The 13,646-nt window shown below is 44.1% G+C and overlaps 2 protein-coding genes across 2 annotated transcripts in view; one reads left to right on the forward strand and one right to left on the reverse strand.

Annotated features, from left to right (window-relative positions):
- The window catches only part of PRKCA (protein kinase C alpha), a 200,461-nt gene that overhangs the window by 35,103 nt on the left and 151,712 nt on the right, over nucleotides 1–13,646 (reverse strand). The gene's annotated exons all lie outside the window — the stretch shown is intronic.
- On the forward strand, nucleotides 5,990–13,451 carry LOC148216319 (uncharacterized). The gene is made up of 4 exons (XM_088138467.1): nucleotides 5,990–6,093; nucleotides 6,941–7,038; nucleotides 7,739–8,457; nucleotides 13,314–13,451. Exons 1-4 carry the CDS (start codon nucleotides 5,990–5,992, stop codon nucleotides 13,449–13,451), a joined length of 1,059 nt encoding a protein of 352 aa, XP_087994593.1.

The following is a 13,646-nucleotide window of genomic DNA, read 5'->3' on the forward strand; positions in this document are numbered from 1 at the left end:
GTAACCACAGGCAAGATACACTTTATACATTTTCAACTCTAGGATATAAACAAAATGACTATATTGGTAGAACCAAACTCAAACTCACTTCTACCTACAATAATTAGAGATGCCACTTCATCATGGCTGTTTCTCAACTGTATTACTCGGAAACCCTGTGTATCCCTTTATTTAGAACGGATGGGGAATTATGATGTAAAGAGAAATGTCAGTACGTCCTATTTTTGTATCTTAACGTTTTGTAGAGAACTATGCAGACATACTGTACTTTCTATAGCTACAAAATCCAAAGCATCATAACAGGTAAGATTAACAAGTGAAACACACTGATTGTCTGAACCTAATGATCAACTTGTTTCCATGAGCAAACCCAAGTTTTGTGTGAAAGCAGCACTCTCCCACTCTGTGCCAGAAAGTTAGCCTCTTTTCTAACTGGATATTGACAATCAACATCATCATCATCATCATCATCATCTATTAAATTTATATGCCAGCTGATTCCCAGATACTCTGGGCAGTTTATAATTGCTGAAAACGTTTATGAACAGAAATCAATACAAAAATCCACAAAAAAAGAGCATGAGACAGAACAATGGCAAAGAAAACAAACCCAGAAGGGAACGCAAAAGAAGAAAGGGGTGTCAGTCATCCTCGCCAAAGGCCTGGGTGAACCCTTTAAGGCTCTTCGGAATAGGAGTAGGGTGGGAGCCATTCGAATTTCGGGGGGAACCTCATTCCATGCCATCTTATCTACCAATTTGCTTACCTAACAGTCTCTAGAAAAGGACTGTAATTATCCCCAACTCTCCTACTGAAGTGTGAATATTTTTTTCTATCAAAATCAGGTTGTGCCTAGAAGTAAGTTCTTCATATGGCAACATAGAGCAAGCTTATTCCATCTCATATGCCCCCGTATGTCAGAATGTAACCTAAACCCCAATCCCTAAGTATATAAACTTTATCACTGAGGCCCAATTGTATCAGACCTGATTTTGTCTGACTTTTAGATCCAGTGTGTACAATATGCTTAACTGAGTGGGGGAAACAAGTTGTATAAACTCTTCAATCCACCCAAATGGCTTGCAACTTATGGCTGGACTGTCAAGAGCTGCACCAGACTTTGCATGGATTGTTAAAGACCAAGCTGCAAAGTGGGGCTAGGACTCAAAAATGGTTCAAATGTGGGTGAAATTTTGCCTCCTGAAATCCCTTAAAACATACCAAAAATCGGGCTGAAATTGTGGATCCAAGCTGCACATCTTACATCCCTCAAAAATTCTATCAAAATGTAAACATTACCTCTTGCATTCAAGTAAAATACTAACTTGCACTATTTTATTGCTTATATTAATTTAGGGCCTAGATCGATCGATTGATCGATCGATATACAAATACAGAGATATATGCATGCACGCACATACAATTTTCTTGGTCCCATTCAAACAATGATTGCTACCTTGTTTTCAGTAATTTGAAGCTATAGGTTAATAGTGATTTCCCAAGAGCGATAACCATAATTTGCCAATGGAACATCACATTAAACAATGGTTAAAAAGGAGGGATGGAGGTGGAAGAAGAGGAGAAGGAGGTTGTACAAAAGAAAGGAAGAGGGAATGTGAGACCTATATAAAAATTAAGACTGTGAGTCAGTACAACAAGTTGCCAGTAGCAGCGAGACTACTATCTGATCTATCTGAGAAAGCACCATGGGCTGGTCGTCATAGCAACACATTTTATATCTCTATGGAGCTCACTAGCTTGATTTCTTTTGCCTGATATGTAGAAAGCATAAAAACTGGTTAATGCTTTTACACACTGAACAAATGAACCTATATTTTCTGAGGAACCCATTTACTGTATTGTTTTTATTCACTTCAACGGCATCTAGTGGCCAGAAAAAGAAACAGCTTTGTTCTTCTGCAGTTGATCTTGGTAAATTCGCTTAAGTGAGCTAAGCAAATTTAGGGACTTAATTCAATAGAAGCAACGGTCCTTTATAAATTACTATTTTGTTCTTAAGAAAAAATAATAGATATAATCAGCATGGGAACAAAGAAGTACAGACCAATGCATAAATCTGCAAAATTTCTTTGCATGAGGTGAAAAAAAAGATGAGCCTGCTTTTAATGTTAGCAGAATCATCTACATTGCTCATCCCAAGCGCAAAAACATTTTAGAAGAGGCAAGTGATCAGATTTTTAATGCTTTAAACCAAATAAAATTATCAATTACGGTTCCAGTGTTGATGTACAAGCTGATTGTCCTTACTTACAACTTAAGGACCCAATGAACCCAGCACGCACCTTCCTTTCATCTTTAAGTCTCAATTCCCTTTCTCTACAAATTACAAGAAAACTGAACCTGGTATTGTGTAAACATTTAATATCAATGTTACTACTCTTGGGAAAATTACACAGTGGCACAACTGAAAGACTATAAATATTTGGGAATACATCTTGCTGAGGATTTGCAGATTTAATTGAATACCCCAACAAAGGGGTAGAATGAAAAGATTTGGGGTGAAATAAGTAAATGTGAAGAGAATTAAGAGACATTGAATTAAGCACAGAAATACCCCACTCCATCCTTATTTGTTGTTCTACACCTAAGTGCTTCCGTCACCCTCCCTGAAATTCTTACTGAAGACCTTGTGGATGTGAGGACAGGCTAGGACAATTTTGGAAGGGAACAGGTCTCTGAATCAGGACTCCTTTGAGGAAGAAGAAAGTGGCTGTAACTGGGATACAGTGGGATATCAATTAAATGGTTGTATTAGATTGACTAACAGGAGGAATGTTATGACAGATGAGTGAGATGAACAGGCTCTGGGTGAAATAACCAATAGTGAAGTAACAGAAAAAAATCCCATTGGTCTACATTTCTGCAGGTTGTAACAATCAAAGAAGACTTTGGAATTCACCTGTGTGGATCTTGCCAAATGTTAGGAATTTTAAGTGGAGGAGAGATACAAGTTTAATTCTTCCCATTTATATAAGTAGAACTGAGAGCAATTCCTTTTGCCTGGGCTGTATCTAAACCTGTTAACTCAATCAAGGGAAACAGTTTAGAGTCAGAATGAAATGCTTATCCAGAATAAATCAGTGATCCCATAACGCTGTTCAATTTATAAAAGAATGGGAAGAGAAGAGTATGGCTGAAGCATACATGGAGTCATATGGAGACTATTTGTCAGATATAAATTTACATACTATATACTGGTATATCATAATTACTTAAATATTAGAGCTAGATGTTCTAGATAAATACTTACCACTAACTAAAAGATGAATCTGTCCATTTTATGAATATTTTGCTGCGGCTAGATATTATACATTATTTCATCACCCTGATTTATTTCTTAAAGGAATAGACGCAAGAGTTACCTATGGCATTCGCTGTGTTATAGCAATGTGCTACTGCCCTCATGTGGTTTAAAAAAAGGAAACGTGCTATCAAGAGAACTCAAGAAATCATTGCCCCCAGACAGCTGACTGTAACAGAAACACACAGTGGGCATTCTCCTTTATAACTGAAATTTACTCTCCTACAATTGTGCAAAAATAAAGATTGTGCAAATTGTGCAAAAATAAGGATCTTTGTATGCTTGTAACAATTCTACAGGCAATAGAAACCAGCAGATAATGCTAAATCACAATGATACCCATTACAATAATTACAAACATTACCCTTGGAAGAAATTCATTGGCCATAAACAGAGTAATAGGTTACTACAGTAATGGGTGTACTGCACTTTGCAGAAGAAAGAATTAGGCATTTGTTAATGAAATGAAATACTTTCTTAATCTCAGTGAAAAGGAGGATGTCCTAACATGTCTCTGTTAAGAACAGTAAGAGAAGACAACTCTTTTTTTAAAAGATAACAACAAAAGAAATAAGTTTGACAGCTTCCAAATGCGATTCCCTCGCAGCCAATCCTACTAAAGGTAATATTAGATCCAGCTTTCCTAGAGCTTATGATCCAAGATTGCTTTGAAAAACTCATGAAATAGATTTTTTTGGGCTCACCTTTAGCAGAGCTCCTGCTAGTGACAAATTTATAGCCATGGAGATTTCTTTGGCCCACAAGGAACTTTCATAATGTGCTAGCCTATCAGCACAGAAACATTTCCAATCCAGTCTAAGGTTCTGGCAAGCCATTTCTGAAAAACGTTGCCAAGAAAACTGCAGGGGCTAGTCCAGGCAGTTTTCAAGAGTCAAGTCTGATTCAAAGATGCATGCACCACACACACACTTTATAAAGCTGAAATCAACAGTGAGCAGGGAATAAAACAAGGATATGTGGCATCCCCTGGTTGTATTTTTACATAAATGTATAAGGAATATTTGTAGCGACATTAGAGGTGTTTGGTAGGAGACATAATGAGCATGTAGTCTTGTATGCAGATTATACTGTATTATTGGCTGAGAATCTGATTTCTTTGCAGTGAATATTGTATAGATAGTATGCTGACATGAAGGTAGGCAACTAAAAATTAATATACCAAAGACCAACATAGTTGCTTTTGACAATGAAAACAGAGAAAACAATTCCAAGTTTTACATAAATGGCAAAAAATAGAGGTAGCAGATGAAACTGAACATTTAGTAGAATGTTTGTTAAAAATGAGAATGTGGATGAAGAAATTTTGTGATGGCAAATGCTTATAGAACAATAGTGGGTAGCGTGGGGCCTGATACGAGTATCAAAGTTTATTGAAAGGAAGAATGGCTGTGAATAAGAGCATGCTTCTACCCACTTTATTATATGGAAGGGAGTGCTGACTGTGTCAGGAGAAACCTAAAAGTAAGATGAATGAAGTGGGAATGGGTTACTGAAAGAGTGTGAGGCAGCACAAGAAAGAGAGTCAAGAATGAATGTGTGATGAATTAATGTGCATTAAATACACAGATGGGTGGTTGGTACAAAAGATGAACTCTGAGGTGGTTTGGTTATATACAGAGAATAAGTGAGGATCAAATCACAAAACTACATTAAGGAAAAACACACTGAGAGGAAGAGGAAGACCAAGAAAATTGTGTTTGGATGGACTTCATGAGATTCTCGAAGAGACAGAAGTGAAAAATCTAAAGAGTGAATGCCATCCAATCCTAACACCCTCCAGATGTCAGGACAAGGCATTAACATCATCTCCAGCCTGATCTGGGGTAGCAGTGTAAAACTCGGCATCAATAGCACATTGATACTGGTGGTATTGTACTCTAAACCAATGGATGACCTCTCCCAGGGGCTTCACGTAAAGGTTAAAGGGGGAGGGAGGATTACAGGCACCAAATTGACCTTTCCTCTTCTATAACCACTGACTGGATCCCACCCCTCACCCCTTGCTAAGGAATGACTGAAACTACAGCAGAACAGTGCCTTCAATCTCCAACCTTAATGAGTGGTCCACAAAGACATCACAGGCCGTTGAGTTTTCTAACAGGGCTGGGAGGGGTGCACTTGCTCCATTCAACCTTATAATATGGAAATCTAGATAGCTTAAGCATCTCTGTTATTAAACAGTCCTCCTGATCTTTTTGCTATCTTTTTAGTAATATTTACAATGGAAATGTCCTTACAAAAATGTGTTGGATCAATGCATTACTGAAAATTCTTTTTTGTTACTGAACGTTTGTTACTGAAAAACACCTTTGATTTTAGAGAATATATTCAACATCTAATATCTTCCCTTTCCATAAACAATTTAGACAGTTTAGGTCATACGGGTAGTCCTCACTTAAAAATGGTAACTGGGACTGGAATTTCTGTCACCAAGTGATGTGGTCGTAAAGCATGATGGCATGTGATTGCGCCACTTTGCAGTGGAAATTCTGGCACTTCCAATTGCCACTGTTAAGTGAATCCTGCACCATTGTTAAGTGAGGATAATATGGGGTCACCGTTTGCCACCTCCTGCCAACTTCCCCATTAACTTTGCTTGTAGGAAGCAGGCAAAAAGATTGCAAATGGCGATCACATGACTGCAGGATGCCGCAACATCACAATTGCAAGATGGGCACCAAGCACCCAGATTGTAATCGTGACCGTGGGGATGCTGCAACCGACATAAATATCACTCGTTCAGCACCACTGTAAGTTTAAATGGTCACTGAATGAGTGGTTGTTAAGTGAGGACCACCTGTATGACGTATCTCTAAGAAGAAAACAAATTACTAATTTAGGCACTGTGCAACAATTATGAGTTAAATACAGTCTAATTGTCATATACCTTATTAAAAATAAATGTGATAAATAGTATATATTTATCCAATCCAAGATGGCGGCTGCCAGCAAAAGCTGGTCATTGCCGCTGTATCGGGGGGTCTTGTGGTTTTGACCCCTCCCCCCCGGGACTTATAATCTTTTAGGGGTGGACTGGGTGCGGAGGAGACTGCGAGGGGGGGTTTAATCCCTCTGGTGTGTCGACTCGGGGGCAACCCCCGGACGGAGTGGCAAGGCGCGACCAGAGCATGGTGGTTCGCAGCAGGGAGCAGCGGCCTTGGACGAACCTCGGATGAGCTCTGGTGCAGTGCGGTCCCTGCATGGTGCGCTGAGCCCCCGGAGCAGAGAGCTGGCGTGGCGAACCCCAAGGGGCACCGGTGGAGTGTGACGAGCCTACTGAGCCCACCTAGTCTTGGCGTGGCGGAGAGAGCCCTTGTGGGCCTTGGCGTGGGTGGCAACCTTCGGCGAGCCTTGAAATGCAGAGGCCCCGGGAGGGTTGCAACGAGCCGCGGCAGGTCCTGGTGAGCCGCGGCGCAGTGTGGGAAGCTCCGGCGAATTCCAGTATGGCGTGGCGAACCGCCATGGACCCCGGCGTGGCACACTGAGTCCCAGGCCCAGCAGGCCCAGCAAGCCCTCAGGTGGCGCAGCAAGCCCCAGGGGACCCCTGGAGCATCTCTGCAAGCTTCAATTGACCCCGGACTCCATGTTGTGTCTTAGTGAGCCCCGGAGCAATGCAGCAAACTCCAGGGATGTGGGAATTTACAGGCAGCTGGAGCCCTGGGAACTTGGTGGTTTGGCGCAAGGACGCTGGGCAGGTTGGTGGGGCCGAGACCATAGTGGACTTGTAGTCCGGCTGTGGAGGAGGATTGTTTGGTGTTGGAGGAGCAGCTGGACAGGGGAGCAGCTGGACAGCATACGAAGCCAACAGCCCCTGCTTCTAAGACCAGCAAACTGGGGATTAAGAATCTAGCCACCCCATTAAGCCCCCCCCGGGCCAGTGGAGAACCGCAGGGTACCTCCAGTGTGAGTCTGGGACTTCCTCCTGGGAGTGAGAGTCTGGAAGGGAGTCTGGGAGCGTGTGAGGATACTAGGATCCACCTTCTGGGTGTGAGACAGGAGGTGTGAGTTGGGTGTCACCCTGCCGTCTAGTGAGAGAGGTCATGCAGGGTGGCAGAGGGTGTGGGAGTATGTATGGTTCAGTGAGGGGTGGGTCCTGGTGGCGCCGGAAGCGTGAACTGGTGCACTGGGATGACCCTCCCTCACCGGTGAGTGCTTGGGTGTGAATAATGACTGGTTGGAAGGAGGGGCCCTTGCCTCAGATTGGGGACCCGGGAGGTCCAGGTAGGGAGGTATTTGGGCCCAGAACCCCTGGGGGCTATGCAGTGGGCTACACCATCGAGGTGGTGACGAGCAGGGGATGTTATGGAGGGAGCTGGAGGGTGGGCCATCTTTGGGGAAGACGCCCCTGGTATGTCTCACCGGTGGCATGTTCCGGCCCTCCTGGCTCATTCCCAGGTCCTGGTCAGCAGGTTCGTAGGGGCCCTGGCTTTCGGCTGCTGCTGCTTAATGCCAGGTCGGTTAACAACAAGGCCCCCCTCATATGTGACTTGATCACTGAGGAGGGGGCAGACCTGGCTTGTATTACCGAGACCTGGCTGGACCCCGAAGGGGGGGTGCCCCTCTCAGAAATGTGCCCGGCTGGGTTCACGGTGTGGCACCAGCCGACATGCCAGGGCAGGGGAGGAGGGGTGGCTATTGTGATCCAGGAATCTCTAGTGGCCTTCATGGGCATTGCTCCACAAGTTTCTGGCTGTGAGACGCTGTTCATTAGGTTGGGCTCCCGTGAACAGTTGGGAGTTCTGCTATTGTACCAGCCTCCCTGCTGCGTGGCAGCCTCCCTGCCTGAGCTGCTGGAGGCGATCAAGGGGCTGGCAGTGGAGTTCCCCAGGCTTATGGTTCTGGGGGGCTTCAACCTGCCATCCCTGGGGTGGTCCTCGGACGCAGCTCAGGAGTTCATGGCTACGATGGCAGCCATGGGCCTGTCACAAATGGTGTGGGACCCAACCCGAGACAGTGGCCACATGCCAGATTTAGTTTTCTTGTCGGAGCAATGGCAAAGTGATCTGAGGGGAGATTTACAGCTTTCCCCATTGTCATGGTCAGATCATGTCCTGGTGACCTTGAGCTTCTCCTATGCCACCCCCCTCCGCAGGGAGGCAGGACCCATGCGATTGGTCCGCCCCCAGCGCCTGATGGACCCGTCAGGGTTTCAGAGGGAGCTGGGGGATATTCCTGTGGACCTGCTGCATGGTCCAGCGGAGGCCTTGGCTGCTGTTTGGAATAGGAAGGCGGCTGGGGCCTTGGACAGGATCGCACCTATGCGACCTCTCTTGCCACATCAGCCCTGACACTCCCCGTGGTTTACGGAGGAGTTGAGGGTGAAGAGGGTCAAGAGACCGCTGGAGGAAAACAAAGACTGAATCCGATCGAAGACAGGTTAGAGCCGCTGTTAAGGCCTACGTTGTGGCAATAAGGGTGGCGAAGCGTCAATACTTCTCCGCCCTTATCGCGTCCGCAGAATGCCGCCTGGCAGCCCTGTTTAGCATCACTAGGTCCCTCCTTGGCAAGGGGGATGTGGGGGTTCATTTGCAGGGCCGTGTGGAGGAATTTTCAGAGCAACTTCAGGACAAAGTTGCTCGGATTCATTCCAAGTTAGACTCCGAGCGTGGGGCAGGGTCTGGGGAGATACCGGGGGACTGTTCTTACTCAGTTATCTGGGAACAGTTTGATCCTGTTGCTCCTGAGGAAGTGAACAGGGTCCTAGGGACTGTAAAGGCCACCACTTGCCATCTTGACCCATGCCCCTCCTGGCTGGTGAAAGCAGCTCGGGAGGTGACGTGGTTGGATCCAGGCGATGGTTACTACATCCTTGCAGGAGGGAGTGTTTCTGGCTGCCTTCAAGGAGGCGTTGGTGCACCCCCTCCTCAAGAAACCCTCCCTGGATCCTACCATACTGGACAATTTTTGTCCAGTCTCCCACCTCCCTTTTTTGGGGAAGGTGGTTGAGAAAGTGGTGGCTTCACAGCTCCAAAGGGTTCTGGAGGAAACAGATTATCTGGACCCTTTTCAGTCAGGTTTCAGGCCCAGTTATGGGACAGAAACGGCATTGGTCACGCTTATGGATGATCTCTGGCGGGAGTGGGATGGTGGAAGTGCGACCATCCTTGCTCTCCTTGATCTCTCAGCGGCTTTCGATACCGTCGACCATGGTATCCTGTTGGGACAGCTCAGGGAGTTGAGGGTGGGTGGCAGAGTCTTGTGCTGGTTCACCTCCTTTCTTCAGGGCTGACCCCAATCGGTGTTGATAGGGGGCAAGAGGTCCCATCCTCGGCCCCTCCTTTGTGGGGTGCCGCAGGGTTCGGTTCTCTCTCCGCTCCTTTTCAACATCTACATGGAACTGCTGGGTGAGATCATCCGCCACCATGGGATGAGGTATCATCAGTATGCTGATGATACTGTCAGGCCTAGCCCAAGGAACTCCAGGAGACCACGCAGAATCAATCCAGCAAGGTTTATCAGCCACAACCCATTAACAAGAATCTTCCCAGAATGAAACCAGTTCCCAGGCTCACACCGATGGAATTTGTTAGGGAGGTGCCAGTCTCCTCCGCTTATCTCTTCCTCGCTCCTCTGGAGATGAGAGCACATTCTTTACTCCCCTCCCACCATTCCAGTCCATCACAGATACACAATTATACATCTCCACCCCCGGTGAAGTAAGTGATGCTGTGACTGCCCTTTCTCGGTGTCTGGAGGCTGTAAGGGTCTGGATGGGAAAAAACAGGCTTTGGCTGAACCCTGGTAAGACGGAGTGGCTGTGGGTTAATAGCTCCTCTGTCATCCGGGACTTTGGTGCTCGATGGGGTGGCACTACCCCAGACAGACCCAGTGTGTAATCTGGGGGTCCTCCTAGACTCACGGCTCCTGCTTGAAGAGCAGATGGCAGCTGTGGCAAGGAGGGCCTTTGCAGAGCTTCGGGTTGTGCATCAGTTACGCCCTTTCCTGGATCGGGATGCCCTTCGAACAGTCACTCATGCCCTTGTTATCTCCCAGATAGACTACTGCAATGCGCTCTACATGGGGCTACCCTTGAAGAGTATCCGAAAGCTACAGCTGGTCCAGAATGCGGCTGCACGGGCAATTTTTGGAGGCCCAAGAAGGGCCGATGTAACACCATTGCTCCGCAAGCTGCATTGGGTACCAATTTGCTTCCGGGTTCAATTCAAGGTGTTGGTTACTACCTTTAAAGCCCTACATGGCATGGGGCCAGGTTACCTAAGGGACTGCCTCTCCCCTATGTCTTCAACCCGTCCCACCCGATCGCACAGAGAGGGCATGCTTCAGACCCCCTCAGTAAAAGAATTCCATCTAGCGGGGTCCAGAAGGTGGGCCTTCTCTGCGGTAGCCCCCGCTCTTTGGAACATTCTGCCCCCGGATGTGCGATTGGCCCTCTCATTCCTGGCCTTCTGAAGGGCCTTGAAGACCTGGTTCTGCCACTTGGCCTGGGGTGGGGAGGGAATACTTCAAGCAGGGGGATGGCTAGCCCCATAGTAGCCAGCTGTCCGCAGCCTGATTCTCCATCTTCTTGGATCTTCCTTTTTTAGTATTGTTTTTAATTCTGGATGTATTATGTGTTTTAGATATATTTATAGTTTTAATGTTTTTTGTAAGTCGCCCAGAGTCCCCTATTGTGGGGGAGATGGGCGGGGGGAGAAATCCAACAAATAAATAAATAAAATATAGCTTTCTAAATGTATGACTACATAGTAAATTCTGGAGGTTGTATTAGAAGTATCATCAGTGAAGAAATAAAATAAACCACTCCTATGCTTTAAAAAATGCACCATTTCAATTTTCAAGGAAAGACAAAAAAATTCAGATATATTTATTAAATTTGGCAAGCTATTTTATACCCTTTTAAATAGAGAAAAACTGTAGTTACAATTTTAAAATGCTAAAATGCATCTTTAAAAAGGTGGCCAAAATGGACCAGCGTCTGAATTTTGGAAATGAAAAATAAAACAAAAAGGAAACCTGAATGTAAATGAATAAGGACACAAAGGAGAAAACCACCTTTAATAGATGGCTATATGAATAGCAACTTTAGGGGAAAAGGCAAAAAGGAAGAAAAATGCTTTATTTCTAAGGTAATAGCAGCAAAGGCACTGAAATATAGTAATCAGTAGCTGCAACAAATAAAAACCAAATGTAATACAATAATGGGAGCAGCAGAATGGGAAGCCCATAAAAATGAATTGCCAGTTGTTCTGTGCCAGGTAAAAAACAGGGGAAATGAAATAGTATCAGGAATGTTGCCCTCAAGAGCAGACACAATGCAGGATAATTGCCCTTAACCAAGAAATGCATCATTAACGCGGCTTATCCGTCTAACTGGTCATTTTCCTCTATAAGAGCACCATATGACAGCTGGAATCATTGACCAAGATTGTGATCCTAAGCAATTATTGGGTTCTTATAAAGTATCCATAACAGAAAAGCAATAGGCTTGTGTGCAAGAATAATTTGCAGATCTTTAGAGAAAAGACAGAAATAAAGTGGTACAAAGAGGAACTGCAGGATAATCGTTGTATAGAATTGGTGCAATGAAGTGTCCTTAAAAACAATTACCAGTTTCCTGTGCAGTTAGCATGATACCACATGCCTGTATGGGCACTCGTTTGTATTTGTCACAATCACTGTAGCACACATCTACCCAACTGAATGATCGTGCTACTTTCATTAGCCAACATTTTATGTCCTCTGGCACAGATGTTTGCCCATCCCTCTCATAATGCTTATTATGCAATGACATTACACTGTTCTAAAAACTGCATTTATTTTATTCAGAACTGTAATTTAGGAACTGCTCAGTGCTTCTGTGAATGGCAAAGCAGAGCTGGGTTTTCCAACCAATTCTGAAAGACGCAGCCAATTAGCACTCCTATCCGAATTTGAACTTGCAAGGTCCAATTTGGACAAAATTTGTACTAGCTGAGCAACAGTCTCACCACTTTATAGAAAGGCACTTTATAAATAGTATAAATTCAATATATTTGTCTGAATTTCATATTTGTGCTATTTACCCACAGACTCATCCCTGCTAGTTAGAAAATACTGTGGGAACTATTATTTTATATCCAGTATAGCAGTGTGTTAACACTGTTTGCTTTTCTAAAGAGCAAAAGAATTAGCATAAAGAGATATTTATAATAGCTCTGAGACATCCATCCCTTTTGAGACAAAAAAAATAAAAATTCTTCCTTATTTATAACCAGTATATATAGTAATGCAACAATCTTCTGGCTCCTAACACAAAACAGTAGTGAGATACTGTATCTTAGACTAGATGATAAAATAGAAGCAAATGGTGTACATGGGAAGTACCCTAAGCAGAACTATCTTCTTTGTCCAACTTCTAGGTCATTACCTTTCCTGGTCTTTCAGTGTGAAATCCCTATTAGTCTGGTCTTAGGTTCTTGAAAATTGAGGCTCTTCACCAAAGGCTATTATCTGGGTGGGCATGAGGAAGACCACATTCTAAAAGGTGACTAATCTTGGCTTCCTTGCTGACCACATTTAATGGACTTGCAGTTTTCAGTGATTAAGTCTATGAGTAATTCTCCCCAAAGTATTGATTCAGTCCAACCAGCGTATGAGGAATTCATGCTTTTACATAATCAATCCTGCATTCTGTTTTATGATTCAAAACGACCATAACAGGATGGGCTTTATATTACTGAGTGTATATATAGATCTTTAAAAAATAACAACAAATATACGAGTGTCTGCATATAGTCTGTCTACTAGGTTCATTATATAAATGAAGACACGAGGCTGATATTTTCAGCTCAAGGAAAGTACATTCTGGCCTCTGCTATCAGGGAGGAGACTAGGGGGCAGAAGGGGTCCAGAAATAATATAATCAAAAGAGGAAAAGAAGCCTAATGTATCAATTGGCCAAAGAGGGGAAAAAACAAAAAAGAACAAAACAGTAGCTGCAGTGAGCTTGCTTCTGTTACCCCCTGCCTAGGAGAGTGGGAGCAAGTATACCATTCCAGCTGCTATTCCAGATTACCCTAAAAATTCAGAATATGAAGCAAATTCTTCTATCTTTGATCCTTGCCAAGGAAAAGTGACCTTCCAGGAAGTTCAAGATGCCATACAGTAGGAACAAATAATAGCCTAAAAATAACATGTCTCTTGAGAAACCTGCTGGTGGCTCTATCTTCTTGTATTCCTTGGCTTATTCGTTAATACAAAATCAAGCTATTAAATACCCTTTGAAAAAGCTGTCATAATTGTTCATTTCCAGCCAAAAGGTGGCATGAAAATCAAGCATATACAAATAAAATCATTTACAAGA

The sequence above is a fragment of the Python bivittatus genome, unplaced genomic scaffold (genome assembly GCF_059951505.1).
Source record: "Python bivittatus isolate LINGU-HERP-01145 unplaced genomic scaffold, Pbiv_v1 ctg000220_np1212, whole genome shotgun sequence".
In the NCBI taxonomy this organism is placed as follows: domain Eukaryota; kingdom Metazoa; phylum Chordata; class Lepidosauria; order Squamata; family Pythonidae; genus Python; species Python bivittatus.